Below are 18,188 nucleotides of genomic sequence, written 5' to 3'. Positions count from 1 at the left end.
ATAATACACTATTGAAAAGTTCAAAACTTTCTAGAGAAACGTTCCATCAAAGAAGCGGTTCATATAAAATAAACCAAAAATTTATTTGAATACATGAAGTCATTTCACTTGTGCTTGTTTATTTGTAACATAAAGTGCTACTCACTTGTAACTGTGACAAGTGTGAAAACATCAATTTAAAGTTGCAAGCTATAAATTGACACAAGTTTTTGATGCCACTGTAATAAAAAAGACAACACATAAATTTTATATATTCAGACATATAATAAATAAAATGTATATAAAATAAAATAAAATAACTTTTTTTAAATAGATCTATATAATTCATAATTTTATAATAAAAAAATAAAAGAAAGAAAAATAAATTATTAAAATGGATCAATCCCCACTTAGAAATTGATGAATTGAAGCTCCAGCGGCCGGGAATGCATCCTAGAGTCGTATAAAGTAAACCAAAAACCCTTAGTTGTAGGGTTTTTTAGCGTCCTGAAAACCCTAAATATTACGAAACACTGAAATCTTTTTTAGCAGAAGCTTCTTTTTCTTCTGCAACTAAATAGATTCCATGTCTCTTAGTTAGCCATTCATTGCCAACATAACATATTTTGCCTCCCAATACAGCACAAAACCTCTCGTAAAATCGTCCCACGCCTGCTAAATATGGCTCTACGACGTCTGTTAAGTAGCACTACATTTGGCAGGCTTATTATGGGAAGAGATGTTTGCGTAACCTCAAAATTTATGCCCATAAACAATAGCGCCCTTGGGGTTAGGCTTGAATCGACTGCAGAGGTGCCGGAGCCATCGCCTAAGCTCTTCGTAAGTGGTGAGTTACTATGCTTTCAATGTTAGTGCTTCAGTACTTAGTTATATTATTAGCTTCTAAGGTTATGCTTTTATTGTTTTAGTGATTTGTTGTCACTTTTTCAGCTTCTAGGTTTACGCTTCAATGCCAGAGTTTTAAAATTAAGGCATTGCAGTTTGTTTAATTGGGATGAAAATAAATTCGATTTAGAAGTTCTGTTACCGCATCTTTAATGCGTTAGAACCAATTAGAGCGTCATTGAGCTTGGAACTTCAAATATCGTGCCATGCAATGGATGGAGGCCTAACTACGCCATTCTGTTTGTCTCATGGATGTTCAAATTCATGGACGGAGTATTAAGGCCTTTAAATTCACGGTGGATGGTAAACTAAACCATTAATGCCGTAACATTCACGGACATAGAGAGAATTATGCCATCAAGACTATTTAATTCACCCAGGCTTGCACACGGTTCTAACGTTTTTGAAACCTAATTGACAGATGCTTAATTACCGGGGAGATCACTTGTTAAGACTGCCAAATTCATGGACGAAGAATTAAGGTCGTCCAATTCATGAATGGAGGGTAAGTTACACCATTAATGCTATAACATACATGGACGCAGGGAAAACTATGCCATCAAAACCACTTCAATTCATCCAGGCTTGCACCTGGTTCTAACCTTTTTGGACCCTAATTAATAACTTCTTAATTACTGGGGAGCTAGCTTGTTAAGACTGTCAAACTCATGGGTGAAGGATTAAGGTCATCCAATTCATACATGGATGGTAAACTACAGCTTTAATTCCATCACGTTCATGGACACAGAACAAACTCTGCTGTCTACAACATCAAATTTATCTGGCATTACACCAGTTTTCAACCTCTGTCAGGGTCACTGGATCAATTTTATTAACTTATAGTCATTTTGTGAGCATCTGAGGCTTAGATGCTTGGATTGATTGTTCTCTTTTGTCAGTCATCCGGGACATGACCCAAGCTTCGCTAATGGTATGACACACTTGTCATGTTGGATGGTGCTCGGTGTAGATAGTTTATAATGTCCTTTGAGGTTTGATCCTGGGGCTTCATCTTAAAATCATTTGCTTTTACCACTTGAGCTTATACCATTTTACTTGGAGATTTGTTTTAATTTTTATGTAAAATATTTTGAAACATTGGCTCCACTTTGAAGGAAACAGCTATCCAGCCCTTAGGATGCACCAAGATATTAATACCTTTCATATATTATCAATACATTGTAATAGATGTTTGGTGCATCCTAAGTGCTGTATAGCCATTGCCCATTTTGAAATACTATTTGCTTTTAAAACTTGAGCTCTACTACTTACATTTCTTTTCCTTCAAAATATTGGTTATAATTGATACTTTTGTGAGTTGTATAGATCTAATTTATACAAAATGAGATCCACACTGAAAGCCCATTCACTTTTACTACTCAAGGTCATCCAAATCCACATCTATGATTTTTTTAACATTTAATATTGTCGGGCTGTAACTATTACTTCTATGATTTGTATTGACCTACTTTGATCACAAATGGATATTAGCATAATCCCTTTATTTGTTTTTTTCATTGTTTTCATTTATCAGGTATTTTTTCTGTAGAATAAGACCTAGTGGTTGAAGATTTGATTTGCATGAAGTCATTTTTATTTTTGAAATAACTTGAATGTGATTAAAAAGCGAGTAATCAGGATTCTTTGACTTATGTATTATTTAAATTTAGTTTAATTTGAATCCATAATGGAGGTATCCTCCACCATACCCTTGGATGGTTGTAAGGAGTGTGCATTTTGGCGCAAGTATAAACTAAACTTTAATTCTAGTTTGATTTTTCATTTTCAATATTGGGTTAAGGCCGAAGATATAAATTATAGATGCTTGTAAGAGCTTTTGTTATCCTCAAGCAATTCTAGTTAAAGGTGCATTGACTAGTTTTTTTGATCCAATTTTTTTAAAGAAGAATAAATGAAATTTTAAATGTTGTCCACAGGGCCAAGTAGTCTAAGGGGACCAAGAGCTTGTAGAACACCGGTTTACTACTGGGGGGGGGAGGAGGTGAATCGGTAGTAAATGAATCTTAAAACTTTTTAATCAATTGAATCCTTTCATAAAATTGCTTTTAAACTGAAACTGAATAACAATGCAAAGCAGTCACACATGAAACAACTGCACAAGATTTGACATGGAAACCCAAGATGGGAAAAACCACAGTGAGAAACGCTGCTATGATCTACTGTCTTAATCCAGCCTCACAGTTAAAATCAATTACAATCTTTAAGGGCACTAACCCTAAGGAGTCACCAAACCACCAAACCCCTATCTTAAGAGCACCAACTCTTTCACCAACTTCACAATCTGTGCACCAACAGAGAAGCCTTATGGCACCAACCAAAAGGATATTACAAAGAAAACTTATTATCTCTGATAGTGATTTTGAATTGCAAGCCAAGATATTACAATTTTGAAGATGCACAAAGTCTACAGTGTGTCACTATTGTTTGCTGAGCAACTATAAACTCACCAAATTCTTAACAAAAGACAAAGCACAATATCAGATTGTTATAAACTGATTGTTTGACCTTTTGCACATACTGTTTGAAGATCCACTTCTTTATACTGACAACCTGCAATGCTTTCTCTGAATATTACCATCATCAATATACAAACATTCGAACAAATCTGAAATTGTTTGCAGACATATTATATAAACACTTTAGAATTATACACTGTCAAAATGATAATATATGAAATCATTCTTGAATCTGAAATCTTTCTCTGATCTGAGTATCATCATCAATCAAACTGAATTAACAGTTTCAATATCCATATAATTTGCCACACAGTCTGAATCACAAAATCATCAGGTTCTTCAACGAATCAATGAAAACAACAAAAATTATATTATACCCGACTCAAGCCTCTGCACTTTCTGTATTCATACTGAATCAGACTTCTATATCCTTTACTAATGAAGCATACGCAGAACTGTCCTTACTGCTGTGATGAACCCTTTCTGGTTCAATTCTTCAAACTGCTGTAATTTAATGTTTTTTCTGTGTTTTTGATTATTAGAGATGTTTTTTCAGAAATAGACAGAAGTTGCAGAAGGGGTTTCTTTAATTTTCAATACATATTGAAAGAATAAATGAAATTAATCAGCTGAAACAACGAATTGGAGAATTTAGAAGCATACCCGTAGGTCCTTAGCCAATTTATTGAAATTAAAAGATTCAAACCAGCAACTTACAAAGTTCTGATTTTTATTCTGAAAACATATCAGATCTGCTCTTATTTAATAATAAGATGCCCAAACAGTAAGAAGATGGTGCCAATAAATTAGCAAGCTGCGTGTTTGGGAATGAGACTTCCAAACCACAAAAATATTAGCAATAACAGCAAATAGAAAACCTACAACAAATCTGCCTTGTAAGAAGCCAAATCTGCCCCAATTTGATTCAATTTGACTTCTGAATGAAGCCAACCAAGCTGCAACAATTTGATTGATCTCTCACAATCTCAAAGCTAGTGAATTCTGAAGAATGTACACTCTCCAAAACAGGTCCAAACCCTAGCCTCTATAGCCAAGTGCTCAAAAGAAATGTCAATGCTCAATGTCAATGAATGAGGTCTAAGTTCATCTTGGCTGCCTAAATACCCAAAAGGTACAATTTTTGGCAATTAGGTTTTTAAAAATCATAACTTACTTTTAGGGTTCCCAACTTAACCCTAAAAGGGATGCCAAACTTAGGAGATATTAAATTTTCACTTAAATAAATTTAAGTGTTGCACTTTATGATTTTATTTTAATATTTCATTAAAACATTAATTGCTTGCGAGAACCACTTAAAAATTAATATCTCCCTTATTATTGCTCAGAAAATGAATCTGTCAAAAGCCGGGGCCACAGTTCGTCATGGCAGTGAAAATAGGACCATGTCTATTTTTAGCATTTTTCCCTAAAAATAGGTAATCCTCGTAAGATGTTAGAAACTGATGAAACGAAGACCAGAACTGAACTCAACATTGAATTAGAACAAATAGACTGACTACCTCTCAAGATACTGCATCATTGACCCCCTTATCCATACCCTGTTAGCATACGAGGGTCCAAAAATAGGCTAACTCCTCAAACCACTGTCCCTGACTAGGATGGGGACATTACAACTGCTGACTCAGGACATTCTTCAATACCACTGCTTTATAAACATTAAACAACAAGAGACTCTCTTCAGATTATAGACGTTCTTCACATCTCTCGGGTCTGAACACAAAACACTTCACCATCCTTTACTTTTACCAGTATTACACCAAAGCATTACCAACAATCGAACTCCAAATCATATATATAGAGAGTGAATGTAGTTTGAAGTTAGAACCAATCATAACAATCAAAACTGCCTCCAACTAATCATAACCTTCACAAATTGAGAGCCAGCTATAACTCTCCCATTAACAAATGTCTAAAACAAATCATTTAATCTCATTGACAAGAAGTTATAACTGCTTCAGTTATACCCAACCATAACACTTTGAGACTTATTTTAAGTCGAATCTGTTCTCCCAAAAACCTTACACACATACCTTAAGTCATATGCAAACCATACAAATCGACAAAAAAATTCGATCAGGTATTACTGTGAATTAACATGTTTGTTCTTGCTGAGCACATCATAAATGTATCTATCATCAATGTGATTCATATTTTAATGTGATGCAGATATCAGACTGAAGTTGTTCTATTATTCCAGATTTGCTTGTGAGTAGAAGCGTTAGAAGCCAACACAGAGAACAAATACATCAAAACTCCAATCTGAAGTATCTGTACAGACTCCAATGCATTTACCAAGTACAGATTTTATGAGTTGATACATCTCTGTATTTATCTCTGCAATACAATACTTTGGCAGCGAATAATATAGTGCATTTCACTTTGACTAATAATACAATCTGAACGTATAAAGCTGACTGAAACCTGAAAGTGTAGATACAAACAACTATCTTATTTGAATATAGTTGTAAAAGAGAACTTCACAAGACATTGTCATTGTTATTATCACAATCAGAAATAGTAGGAAGATGAGACTCAATGAATCTATTTGACATCAATGACAAATTTCCAACAGAGCTACAACCCTAAGGCATTTTCAAATTCTTTTGGATGTTGGATCGTCTACTATGCATCTTGATTAGAAAACTCCAATGTTGCTAACCCTTGCTTCCTTAGAAATTAGAAAAGGTGGTTAGATTGTCTACTATCAGGGTGTTTTCATACTAGATACAAACACCATTGTAGGCTATGCACTGCATGATGAAGTGTTGTTGGACTTTACTACCCTTTTGCTACGAAGTAGGCATGTTCTTGTTTCCCAATCTTCGTTAGGTATGGTCCATCTATTGGTCTCACATCTAAAGATGATTTGATTAGGTCCTTTTTAGTGCAATTAGCATCTTCACTTTCCCCTTAATTGATTTGATTGTAATTAGGAAGGAATAGGCAGATTCCAATTGCCTTAGGCAACATTGGAATCCGCCCAAAGGGCTGTCCCCTTCTTTAATGTGTAGGGCTGGACCCTATACCTCACGACACTCCTTAAACCTCACGCCACACTCAACGTGTTCCTAATAGGGCCGACCCTATTCCATCAAGGCAATTTGCTAAAAGGGAAAATAATAAATAAAAGTTAATTATAAAGTAAGCCGACATAACTAAGACTTTGCTCCACATATAAACAAATGACAACTTCACATTATTATATACACAGATCCTTCTATGTGAAACATACATCTGCCTAATTGCGAACTTTGAAGGAGCAATATTAGCAAATTATATCTGTCATTAAAGGTGCGAATTTCAAGTGCAAATACCATCATAAGGAGGGCGAACTGATCTAGGTCCAAGGTGCTAAGGTTGCAGTCTAGTCTCAAGGAAAGGTGTAGACTTAAGATGCAATAAAATGCAGATCTAGGGTTGGACCTGATTGCTGTTTGATGTGTTAAAGGGGGCAGACTTGAAGACTTGATGCTTATGAAAGTGCAGACTTGTTAAAGGCCTTATCAGCCCTAAGTGCAAACATCTTCAAGTACTTGAGATAAGTGTTGTAATCATTATATGACTATAATCCATAATCAGATCTGAGGATCTTTTCTGGTTGGGTTTTTCCTCCTAGGAGGTTTTCCCAGGGTAACCGTGTCTTGTTCTTATTTTTGTTGTTCATTTCTATGTTATGCCTAAATCTAGAAATCTCTAAATCTTTCAACTAATCAACCTAGTTAGAAACTAAATTCTGATTTCTGAGTTTATACTAATCTGAAAGTATTAAAATCAACAAATTGAAACTCCCAATTTTTTTTTTTTTTTGTCATGATTTCAAGTGGGGTTAAACTTTTTGACATAGTACGGTTTATTTTGACCAATTTGCTTTGTCCACATGGTAGCGTTAATTTTTTGTTGGATTTTTTTATTTCCTCATTGGTGTATGCCAAGTTTGATCATGGCTTAAGAATGTTGTGGAATGTGCAAGTGGATTAATTAATAAACTAATTAGTCTTAATCAACTAATTGAGGGGATTTATGGAAGAATTAAATGAATATTTGTATTTATTTAATTTTTGGCAGATAAGCATGTGAATGGTGAACTTATTTATTTAATTAAGGGTAGACTATAGAGAGAATATTGGAACGTGTCCAACATATTCCCTTTGATTTGTGACATGGTTTAACAGTCTCTTGTGAGATCCTTAATTGCGATGGTAGCGGTTTCCTAAACAAGTGCTCCTTTCGAAAAAAATGGCCAACTCAACTCCCTTAAAGTGGTATTAGAGTGGGGTCGTAGGTTTGAATCCCCTTGGGTAACATTGAGGGGGAGATTGTTGGAACATGTCTAGCATATCCCCTCGGGATTCATGACATGGTTTAACAGCCTCCTAGGAGATCCTTAATTGTGATGGTAGTGGTTTCTTGAACAGGTGTTAATTAAATAAATGACTCGAATTTATTTAACTAATGCTAGGAGGGTTATTGGGAAGGTTAACTAAATAATTAATGTTATTTAATTAAATTCAAAAGGGGATGAAATCGGGTGTGGTTAGGTCGTGGGTGGTTTTAGGTGTTTACAAATATTCTGAAAATAATGGGTTTCAAAAAATGCAAAAAAAAGGATAAATACCTGATGTTTTTTTATATCTAAAGTCATCTTAATGGCATAGATTTAGAGAAAATGTAAAGGGGAGGTATACCATTTTTTTGAAATGTGGATTTTTCTCATTAACTTTGAAGTATGATTTTTTCTCATTAATTTTGAAATTGTTGTCTATACTAACACTACATAGTGTGTATTACTCATTACGTTTTTCCACTTCAAAAGTTAAAACCCTCAAAATCTATAGCAGACTATGAAATACAAATTACACTTTCACTTTTTCCGTACCCTTACTTGATGTGCATGCCCATGCAAAGTTTTTTCCATGTGGCATTGTGGCCAAACTTATTAAAAGCTTACATTTAGTCTTTCGAATATCTTAATAAAAATTCAAATGTTTTATCATAAAATGTTTATTATAATTTATAAAATAGCATTTTAAGTTTTATAATTTAAAATTTTAAATGAATACTTTATTCAGTAAATTTTAAATTTAGTTTTTAAAGTTTAAACTTGTACACAAAAACCAAAAGTAAAATTAAAAAAATAAAATAGAAAATTATAATTCTAAAAAATATTAAAAACTGAAGCAAAAAAATTAAAAAAAAAAATTGTTTAAATTATAGGATAAAAAGTTAAAAAACAAAAACAAATAACCAACAAAATTTATCTAGTCTTTCAGTGGAATAAGAAAATTTTATTTAGCTTGACCCAAGTTTAACAAAATGATTGTAATTTTTTTCATTTTAATGATTTTTGATATCTAGCATTGATTATACTTTGTATAGACATTGAAAATTTGTAAACATGGGAAGTTGTAAATAGCCATAGAGGAATGAGGAAATCATGAACAAAATATTTAGAAACTATATAGTTTGCAAATGAAAATATGAAGAAAATAGAACATATTTATCATTTTATTTAACAAAAAATGGAATGTTGCTAAAAACTAGAAAGCTACCAATTGAAACTTAATGAAAATGATGGTAAAAAAGGGAAAATCTTGCGTGCCAATTTGTTTGCTCTAATATCAAGACACACACTGCCTGTAGCAAACAAAAACACACTAAGGCCTTGTAAATGTATTTCAATTTTCAATTCAAGGTGCAAGTTATATTCAAGGTTATTTTTCCTTTCAAGTTTATGTTATTTCTCAATATAATAAATCTGATTTCTTTTCTTTGCTGCAGGTGGAGAGAGAGCATTTATATTTTCTATGTTCTCTCCACGACATATTATTGGTGTATGTATATCATGGAGGGGACCGATCAAGTGGTACCTTGATCGATCATGTCCCTTGGACATGACCGACCAAGATACCCCTTGGTCGTGGCCCCCCATAACCGATTGCTTAATCGGTGTCATCACATATACAAAAAAACCGAAGTCATTTCGATTATTAATATAACTAATCCGATGATAATTGGTGGCAATATTAATCGTTGACAATATTAATTGGTGGCACTATTAATTGGATTAAATCTGATAACATAAGTTTATCAATTTACCCCGATAACATTAGTTAGTCGGTGAAATGCATTAAGCCCGATGGCTATAAATTTGGTGGCTATTAAAGTGATAACCCGATAATGAATCGGGAGGGTTAGAATAAGACCCGATCATTATTGGTTTATCAGTCTAATAGTTTGCACTCAACCAGTTTGCATGAGTAACGTAATTAACTGTAACAGAATAAGGAGATCAATTATAGATAAAGGAATAATCATTTGAGATCTGAATTTATCTATCGATGAGATAGATGATTGAATGGGAGACTTCAATTATCTCCCATTCAATCATTTATCTTAACGAAGCTATTAAGTATCAACAGGCCTTACACATGTTTGTACATGACAAGAACATCGGAGAGCGGTCACTCTCTAATATAGGAGACTCCCAATTGACGTTATCATTTCTCCTCTACTAAGTATGCTTAGGCTGGAGAGGCATCCTTGCAATGAATTGCATGGGTTAGCACACACCTAACTCTTTGCAAAGCCACACTAAGGCATACAAGAAATGAAGTGATGAAACTATCTCACAATAACAAGCACTTGAGAAACCATACATTAAGCACACATCAACCATAAGTTCAAGCGCACAAACCAAGGTTCCTAGTGTTGCAATATGGGTTCTGACACCAAATGTAATATCCCAAGCCTCACACCTAGAAATGGGTAGTACGTGTCTTGCTAAATTTGACAGAAAACTGGGTAGGAGGGTGAGGTAGATTTTCTTGCAATCTGCTTCTATAGTATCAACCATTTCTCTTACATGAATGGTCATGCTCAAGACATGAATAATGGGAAAAGTCTTGAAATACCTCAAAGGGGAATCATCATGGGAAGTGAATATTTGACAAGATTCATGTTGAGAATGTGGAACAAAGGGGACATTTTGTAAGGGGACATTTTGTAAAGGGAATTTGATTCAAATCTTTTGGATCAATCAAACTTTTTTTCTAAAATAAATAGAGTTCTCTACCTAAAGATATTTTTTGTTTAGGTTGAAGTCAGTTGAGTGCTTCTTTTAAGTGCTGTTGACCCCTCTTTTGTGGTTGGTTGAGGTCCATGAGGAGGATCAAATATTCCTTGGTTTTTAGTGATTGGATAGCTTTAGATTTTAGGGATTTGTCATGACAACTAAAATGCTTTTTGAATGATCTCACAACATCGGTTCATAAGAGATGGTAATTGTGTACAATATGTATGGTGAAATTATTGTGGATTTAATTAGCTACAGTTGGGATTCAGAAGTGTTTTTTTGAAATCAAGTGTTCTTTCCCTAACTTCAAGGATATGTTAGATAACTTGTATTTTTTAAAGTCTTAATGACACTTGATTGTTCCATGGCTAATAGCTGAAATAGTTGAGCAAATTATATCTAGATTTTTCTAGAGATGTGTATTCTAATTCCTCTAAGGAGCAACATGATGTTTTACAATTTGTAAGAATGATCCTTTTGATCCCCTTTTTTTTGGTAGCATTTAACTAAGGAGGTAGTAACTAGTGCATTTTTTGATGCATGGTAGAGTATATGGTGGAGAAACTTATACTATTTTTATTTGACACATTGTCTTCTTTTGATAGATAATTCTAGGTCTGCATAATTTGACTCAGCAAAGCCAAATATTTGTACAACTCCTAAAAAACCTTTAAAAAAATGGAGAAGTTTATATATTGTAAACTATGCAACATTTTAGGCAAAAAAAAATTGATTAAAAATTATTTAAAGTTAAACATAAATTAATAGGCAAGTGTTATTATAATGCATTTATCAATATTAATGTATTTTCCATTTTTGATTATTTTGATACCTAAAGACTCAAAAAATGCAATGATTTGAAGAGCAATGACAAGTGGAAAGTATTTGAACTACTATTTGATTATTGGTAGAGCGCTGTTGTTAGTTGCATTTCGGCATAGTAACATATTATTGAATGGCAAGCTCTTCATTGATTGTACCTAATGATGAAGAGTACTATGCATGAACTAGTCTTTTTGTTTGAGAATGGCCTTGTCCTCTCATTGTCTCATCTTATATTCCTTCATGAATGCGGGGTAATATTTGTACTTGGATGTCATACCTAATTGGATTTTGTCTTCCATGTATTTGATGAAGAATTGAGTTGGATTCTTGAGAAATCATAGCGTTTGGCAAACATTTGTTGTTTCCTCCAATTAATTTTAAGTGTGATATTTACATTAGCATTTGAGGCACTATATTCATAGCTAATCGATTACCAATACTTAGAGGACTTGCATGTTAAAATTTGATATAAAAATACTCGTTTATGGGATAATAGGTTCAAAGTTAATAGAGTTAAAGTGGGATGGAAACACCCTAAAGGGTTTTGCAAGCTCAATTTCAATTAGCCTCTTGAGCAATTTGGGGTTGGTTGGGGCTGGTGTAATGTTGCATGATGATTCTCGGAATTTTGTGAAGGGCTGTTCCTTCATCCTAGCTTATAAGACTAATAATGAAGTTGTATTGGAAGTTGTGACTTTTAGGTTCTTGTTGGTCGAATTGGTGGGTTGTAGGAATTCTATTGTAGAAGGGGACTTGGCAATGTTATCCATGGCTTGAGAAAATCGTTTTGCTTGAATTGGAAGCTCTTGGGTTTGTGGCAAGAAGGGGGCTTTGTGCAAGGACTTCAAGGATGTGGTTTTTTTTTGATTGCTTTGAAGTTTGTAGTTCCCAAATCCCTTTTTCGACAAATGATTAGTTCCCAAACGGTTGATTGGATTGGTTTGGAGTTCATTACTTGGAAGGAAAAGTCATCGTGATGTGGTATTCTTGGTGAATTTGTTGCTAGCTTTTTGGAGTTTAATGTGGCTGCTAGATGTGACATGACAATCCTTAGTTGGTTTGTTAGTGGCATTCGTATCATTGTTATTAGTTTTGTTAATAAGGTAGGTGTCACGTGACAGTTGGTTTTTGCTTGTTTCCTTTACAACCTTTGGAGAGTTGACTCGAGGAGGTTTCTTATAGTGGTAGTATGGTGTAGTGCCCAGTGGTGATTGTTTCAATTTTCTTTGGATTTTTCTTTTGGGTTATGGCTTGATATCCTTTATGTCGGGGAAGGCTTTTTGATCATCAACTCTTCAAGGTCTTCAGGTGCTAGGGTTTTATTTTGTTAGATTTGGTTAAAACTGTCTTTGGGGATGGGGGTATCGAAGATATGAGAATGTGAGATCGTGGGTGTCTATTGTGGAGGATTTTTTGCTAAGTTGGAAAGGAGTATTTATTTTTAGGAGTTTTGGAAATAGGTCAAGCTCCTTTTGCTCCTCTCAATGAGTGCTAATAAAGAAGATGAGGATTTTAGTGCCAAAGAGGATGGGTGTTGTGTAGGTGGTTTTGTACATTGTTTCTTTGTAGACTTTGAGTTTGAGATTTCTGCTTTGAAAGATGAGCTTTGGGTTGTTTAATGGGAATATTGAAGAGCTTACTTCCTTTTGGTAGGACCTTCCTTTGGTGCTTAAATATTTGTTAGACTCTCAACACTAAGACACCTTTGAATCCTTGGTTGGTGGTAAGTTGAATAGGGCAGAAAAAGCTTTGAGATTATCCATTGTGTCAAGTTCAAAGTGTTGGGCTCCCTGGGTGGGTGGTAGTGAAATGGTGCCTAAGCAAGTGGTGGTAGTGGGTGTGGGAGGTTGAAATACAGAACCGTGGGTGTTGGTAATTTTGTTGGCATTTGTGGATGGGGTGTTTTATGTCTATCTTGGATTCTTGAGAATGTTGCTGGTTTATTGACCTGTTTCTGCATTTATTTTTGTCTCTTTGTGGTGGTGCTATCACACTTGCATGGGTTTGGTTTGTCCTCTCTTGTTTTTTTTTGTTTTTATAATTTTTATTGTTTTGAAGCTTTCTACCTTTGGCTCTTCTGATTTTGTTTTAGTTAATATTTGTATGGTTTAATCATTTGCTTTGATATGGGCCCCCTATAGAAGCCCGTCCAATATTATCTACAAAAAAATTGCTATAAAAAAGCAATTTTACATGTTGCTAACAAGCTATTACATTCTTGATTATCAAATTTGGCTTTCGTAAATGTTAAATGTGTAGAAAATTTCATTTTGCCATCCTTAGTTCCCTTGGGAATCTAGGATTCATTGTGTGAGGCACACTTAAAAGATTCTTATAGGCCTCAAATAACCTTTGAATCTTGTGCAGCTCTTTGAGTTATGGGAAGCATGCGGAGCTTTTTTTTTTTTTTTTTCCAATCTTTTGCATCCCTTCTAGCCCTTCAATTTTGTTATGGATGTTTCTATTTTCTATATGCACCCCTTTTTTTAATCAATTTCAATTTCTATATGTTTAAGGGACATCTAATTTTCTTTCTTTATATGTTTGCACATATGCATATTGTAATTTGGAACTTCCATTCTACATTATTATTTAGAACCAGAGGTGTCTTCTAGAATACATTTTACCTACTATACTTAATTAAGTCTTAAATCACTATTTAAATTTACTAAGTAGATATTTGTTTTTGGGGTATATTTCATTTAGAGTTACAGGACTTGACACAGATACAACATGGGTCCTATACTTATCCACACCAAAAAATGACTGTCGATTCGTTCAGATACAACATTTATGCACTTCATGTTGTATCCTATCAAAATAAAAAAGGATAAAAAAGACTGCAAATACCCTAAAATTTGAAACCTTAAAAGACCTAATTAAAATGAAGGGCTTCTGGACTTGTTGTGTATTTTGTTATCATCAATCGGATCACATCCCGTGAGAGCAAATTATGGTGGGATTGAAGGAGTAGCTCAATAAGAAGTGCATGAGATGTGAAGGAAGACACAAAAGCCAAAAAGTTTGTATTATGCTAAGGAAATATTAAAATTAAATCAGTTAAAAGTAAAAATTAAAGATTAGAACATGTTAGAATTAAAATTTGAAAATACTATTAATAATAAAATAGTCAGACCCCTGTTAGAGGGCTAAGAGATAGGATGAAACATGATTGAAAACGGGGAAGATGGTCCTGCTGAGCCAAGAGCTCACTAAATTTAGCTCACTAAATTTCAATTTTGATTGTGGGGCTATGGAAAACCCCGGCCTGGTGGGGACTGGCTGCTTGATCAGATGTGACTTATGAGAAGGAGTCCATCTTAAGAGTGGCTCCTTTTTTGTCCTACCATCTTCCAATGACATAATAGAATTTTTGGTATTAGTTGAGGGTCTTAAGTTGGCAAAGGATTTGAAGGTGATTCTTAGGGTCACTAAATGGCACAAGCAAAGACAAACATCAGATTGGTGACGACTTGGTTGCACCCTAATGGAAGCTTTTGAGCTTTTGGCAAGTTCTGGAAAGATTACTTTTAGTTGCTGCTTCTGTAAACCATTGTTTCGATAGTATTCTGATAATGCAGGAGTGGGCCAAACCCCCATTTTGGCTTAGATATGTCTTGAGGCATCTTCTGGGCATGGACTCAGAGATCCTACAATTATACTTTCCATGTGAGCTTTCAGGGGATGACCTAATATGTTTTTGTGTTTTCAATGGGGATGTGCCCCTGAGGAATTCTACCTATCCCTGTATTGGGGATATGTCCCCAGTGTCATACCTTTTAAATGTTTTTGGAAACCTCCCAGGTATGCTACAGAAATGGCTGGGTATGGTCAGCCTTCAATGTCCTGGGGACGGCTAGCCATCCGTTATGGCCCAGACTGCAAAATATGAAATTTGAGAAAAAAACAAACACAAGATATAAATTACAACAATGCTTTTTCACACACAATTCATTATCGACCAAGAATAGAGCATAGTATCTCAATTGAATTTATAACCCAAGCTATTAATATGGATTCATTCTTGAAATATATTGATGTGATATGTTGGAAATTCAAAATTATCATGTAGTATCCCAATTGAGTTTATAACCGAAGCAATTAGTATGGATTCATTATTTTGGAAATTCAAAATTATCATGTTATGGATCCATATGTAGCGAAAGGTTCTTAAATCTCTCTGATTCAATGTCTAGGGAAGACCATCTACATGTAATGGGCTTGAAAGTTTGTAACAGTCAGTAGTTGAGTATATGCTTTCTCAAATCAAGAGAAAGCTGGGCGTAAGCCTTTCCCATTTTGGGTATCTGCATTCGCAGGTCTTCAGATTTCTTTGAAGATATGGTAATTCCAACAAATCAACTAATACACCAACTTCCTTGTCTGATGACAAGTAACTAAGACCACGGCAATTTTCAAGATATGTGTATTAACACATATACACAGTTTTGAATCATTACCAATGATGAATATATGTGCAATCAGTCATTCTATTATAGAGCACTATTTTTTAATAAATGATGTGCCTTAAACTGATCATTTGATGATTGATCCTCTCATAATAGTGGATTTATGTGTTAAATGAATTCACAAACTGAAAGTGCAGCTTCCAAGATAGCAAAATTATAGCTTTTGGTTATAATGTCTGCCCGGAATTATAACTTATGGTTATAGTTGTTTAACAGGCTAATCATATCAAGTCTTAGTGTAGTCAAACAACAATATCATCTTCTGGACGGTGGACTCCTAAAGTATGCTGATTTACTGGATAGTGGATTCTTATTGTTCCCGTGTAATATTGGTTATTTCTTATTGAGAAGACAAATATAAATGAGGGATCTGCTCATCAGAATCATCATTAGTTTTCTTTTGTCATAATGATGATCTGTAAGTGCCTTAAATTGACTAACTGATCCACTCATAACAGTGGATGATACACCCTCATGTAAATAGATTCACAATCTAAAAGTGCAGCTTTCAAGAGATGGCAACAATATAGCTCTTCATTATAATGTGCGTGTAGGAGTGATTGTCTTGACTGAATAATCACATCAAATTTTGGTTTAAACTTTATTCAAATTACAATTTCATCTTCCAGACGGGATTCCTTATGTTTGCTGGTACACAGCCATAGGCTTATAAAGCTGCACTATATGTCTTCTATTGCCTTTGATAATAATCTGCTAGCAGTAGTTGAATGCACTTTTGGCCAGAAACTCATGCAGTCAACTATCTTAGTAATTTCTCATTGGTAAGTTAAATGTAAATGGGGGATCAGCATATCAGAGTAATCATTATGGGGCATAAAGGCTGGGGTTTCGAAATTTGAAAATTTTCATAGTGATGGTAAATCATTGACATGCACAAAATTGCAGGGCTCTCTAAGCGCACTACTGATGATGGTTTGAGAGCAGCTTTCGAAAAGTTTGGTCGATTGCTAGAAGGTATGTTTGGTTAAAAATAATGTTATGAACTTGTGTGATGCACTTCTGTAGTGTAAATGTACGGATAGTTTAGTCTTTATTTCAATTTGATAGGTGTGTCTTACCTCTTCTGTTTATTTGTTTCAGCTAGGGTGGTAACTGACAGAATGTCTGGAGTATCTAAAGGATTTGCCTTTGTAAGATATGCCACTCAGGAAGAAGCTGACAAGGGCAAGGAGGGTATGGATGGCAAGGTATTTAGCCATTTGTTACGTCAAATATTAAATGTTCCTTAACATTATGGAACTGTTAATCGAATTGTGCATCTGGGAAAGCTCAACGATTTTTTTTTTTGCAGTTTCTAGATGGCTGGGTAATATTTGCAGACTATGCAAAACCAAGACCTCCAAGGACTTTTGACAATTCTCAAGGTCCAAATCAATCTTTTGGTGGAGCTCCTAGAAGCTATGACAATTTTCAAGGATCAAACTCTTCTTCTGGTGGCGTGCCTAGTAATTATGGCACAAACTCTACTTTTGGTGGGGCGCCTAGCAACTATGATAACCTTCAAGACTCCAACTCTACTTACGACAGAGTATCTACTTATGATGGAGCACAAAAATATTAACTTATACTGGTATAGGGTACTTAAGGAGGAAGTACTCTTGCAGTGTAATTGAGATTTAGAGAGGTCCTGCAATCCTTATGAGCTACTGTTGAACGGATATATGCACTGGAATGCTCTCATAAAATGTGGTATTAAAATTATTTAAACCTTGCTTTCCCATTGAGTGAGAATTTTGTGTTGTGTTAGGACATTGTTTACCAAGTATACGTAGGAAGTATCACTTGGTGCGGAGTTGCTGGAAATGTCTATATTAAACTGCCATTTTCTATATTCAAATACATAAATCCAATGATCATTAAATAGATAACATGTATGGATGAGAATGACCGCACATGTCAATTATGTTTAAATATAGTATATATTTTTAACACCATCTTATAAATTATTTTATCACACAACTTAACTAGATGATGGGGCCACCTATAACAAATAGGTTTATTAGTTACCCATGTATAAACAATTAATATTTAGAACCAATGTCTTCTTGAAAGTAAGTAAAACCAATGTCTTTTTAAAAGAAAACTTAGTAAGTAAAACCAATACCTTTTTAAAAGTAAACTGATTATTGTATTGATTAGCCTTGGTTACTTTTGTCATTATACATAATAAGACGTTTTTCATAGTTAAATCAATAAAGGAAGTGAAGCATTATCTATGATCTTTTCGATCTAAACCTTCATAGATTAGCAATGATCTCTACTATAAAATTCGTAGCAAGGATCTCTATGATCAATTTCAACAACAATCCCTTTTTTGTTTACATTTGGAATTATCGAGCTTTTAAGGTGACATATAATGTACTATTCACAGTAGTGGGTAAGTGAAGAGCAACATCTAATCCGTTAAATTTCATTAGC

General features: G+C 34.3%; 1 protein-coding gene across 1 annotated transcript; it reads left to right on the top strand.

Annotated features, from left to right (window-relative positions):
* The first annotated feature begins 396 nt into the window (after positions 1–396).
* Positions 397–17,630, top strand: LOC131074218 (organelle RRM domain-containing protein 6, chloroplastic). The gene is made up of 4 exons (XM_058010784.1): positions 397–826; positions 16,656–16,724; positions 16,851–16,957; positions 17,062–17,630. The coding sequence occupies exons 1-4, from the start codon at positions 661–663 to the stop codon at positions 17,329–17,331; spliced, it is 612 nt and encodes a 203-aa protein (XP_057866767.1). The 5' UTR covers positions 397–660; the 3' UTR covers positions 17,332–17,630.
* The last annotated feature ends 558 nt before the right edge of the window (positions 17,631–18,188 follow it).

This window comes from Cryptomeria japonica, chromosome 8 (assembly GCF_030272615.1).
Source record: "Cryptomeria japonica chromosome 8, Sugi_1.0, whole genome shotgun sequence".
Classification (NCBI taxonomy): Eukaryota; Viridiplantae; Streptophyta; class Pinopsida; order Cupressales; family Cupressaceae; genus Cryptomeria; species Cryptomeria japonica.
This window is presented reverse-complemented; position numbering and strand designations above follow the sequence as displayed.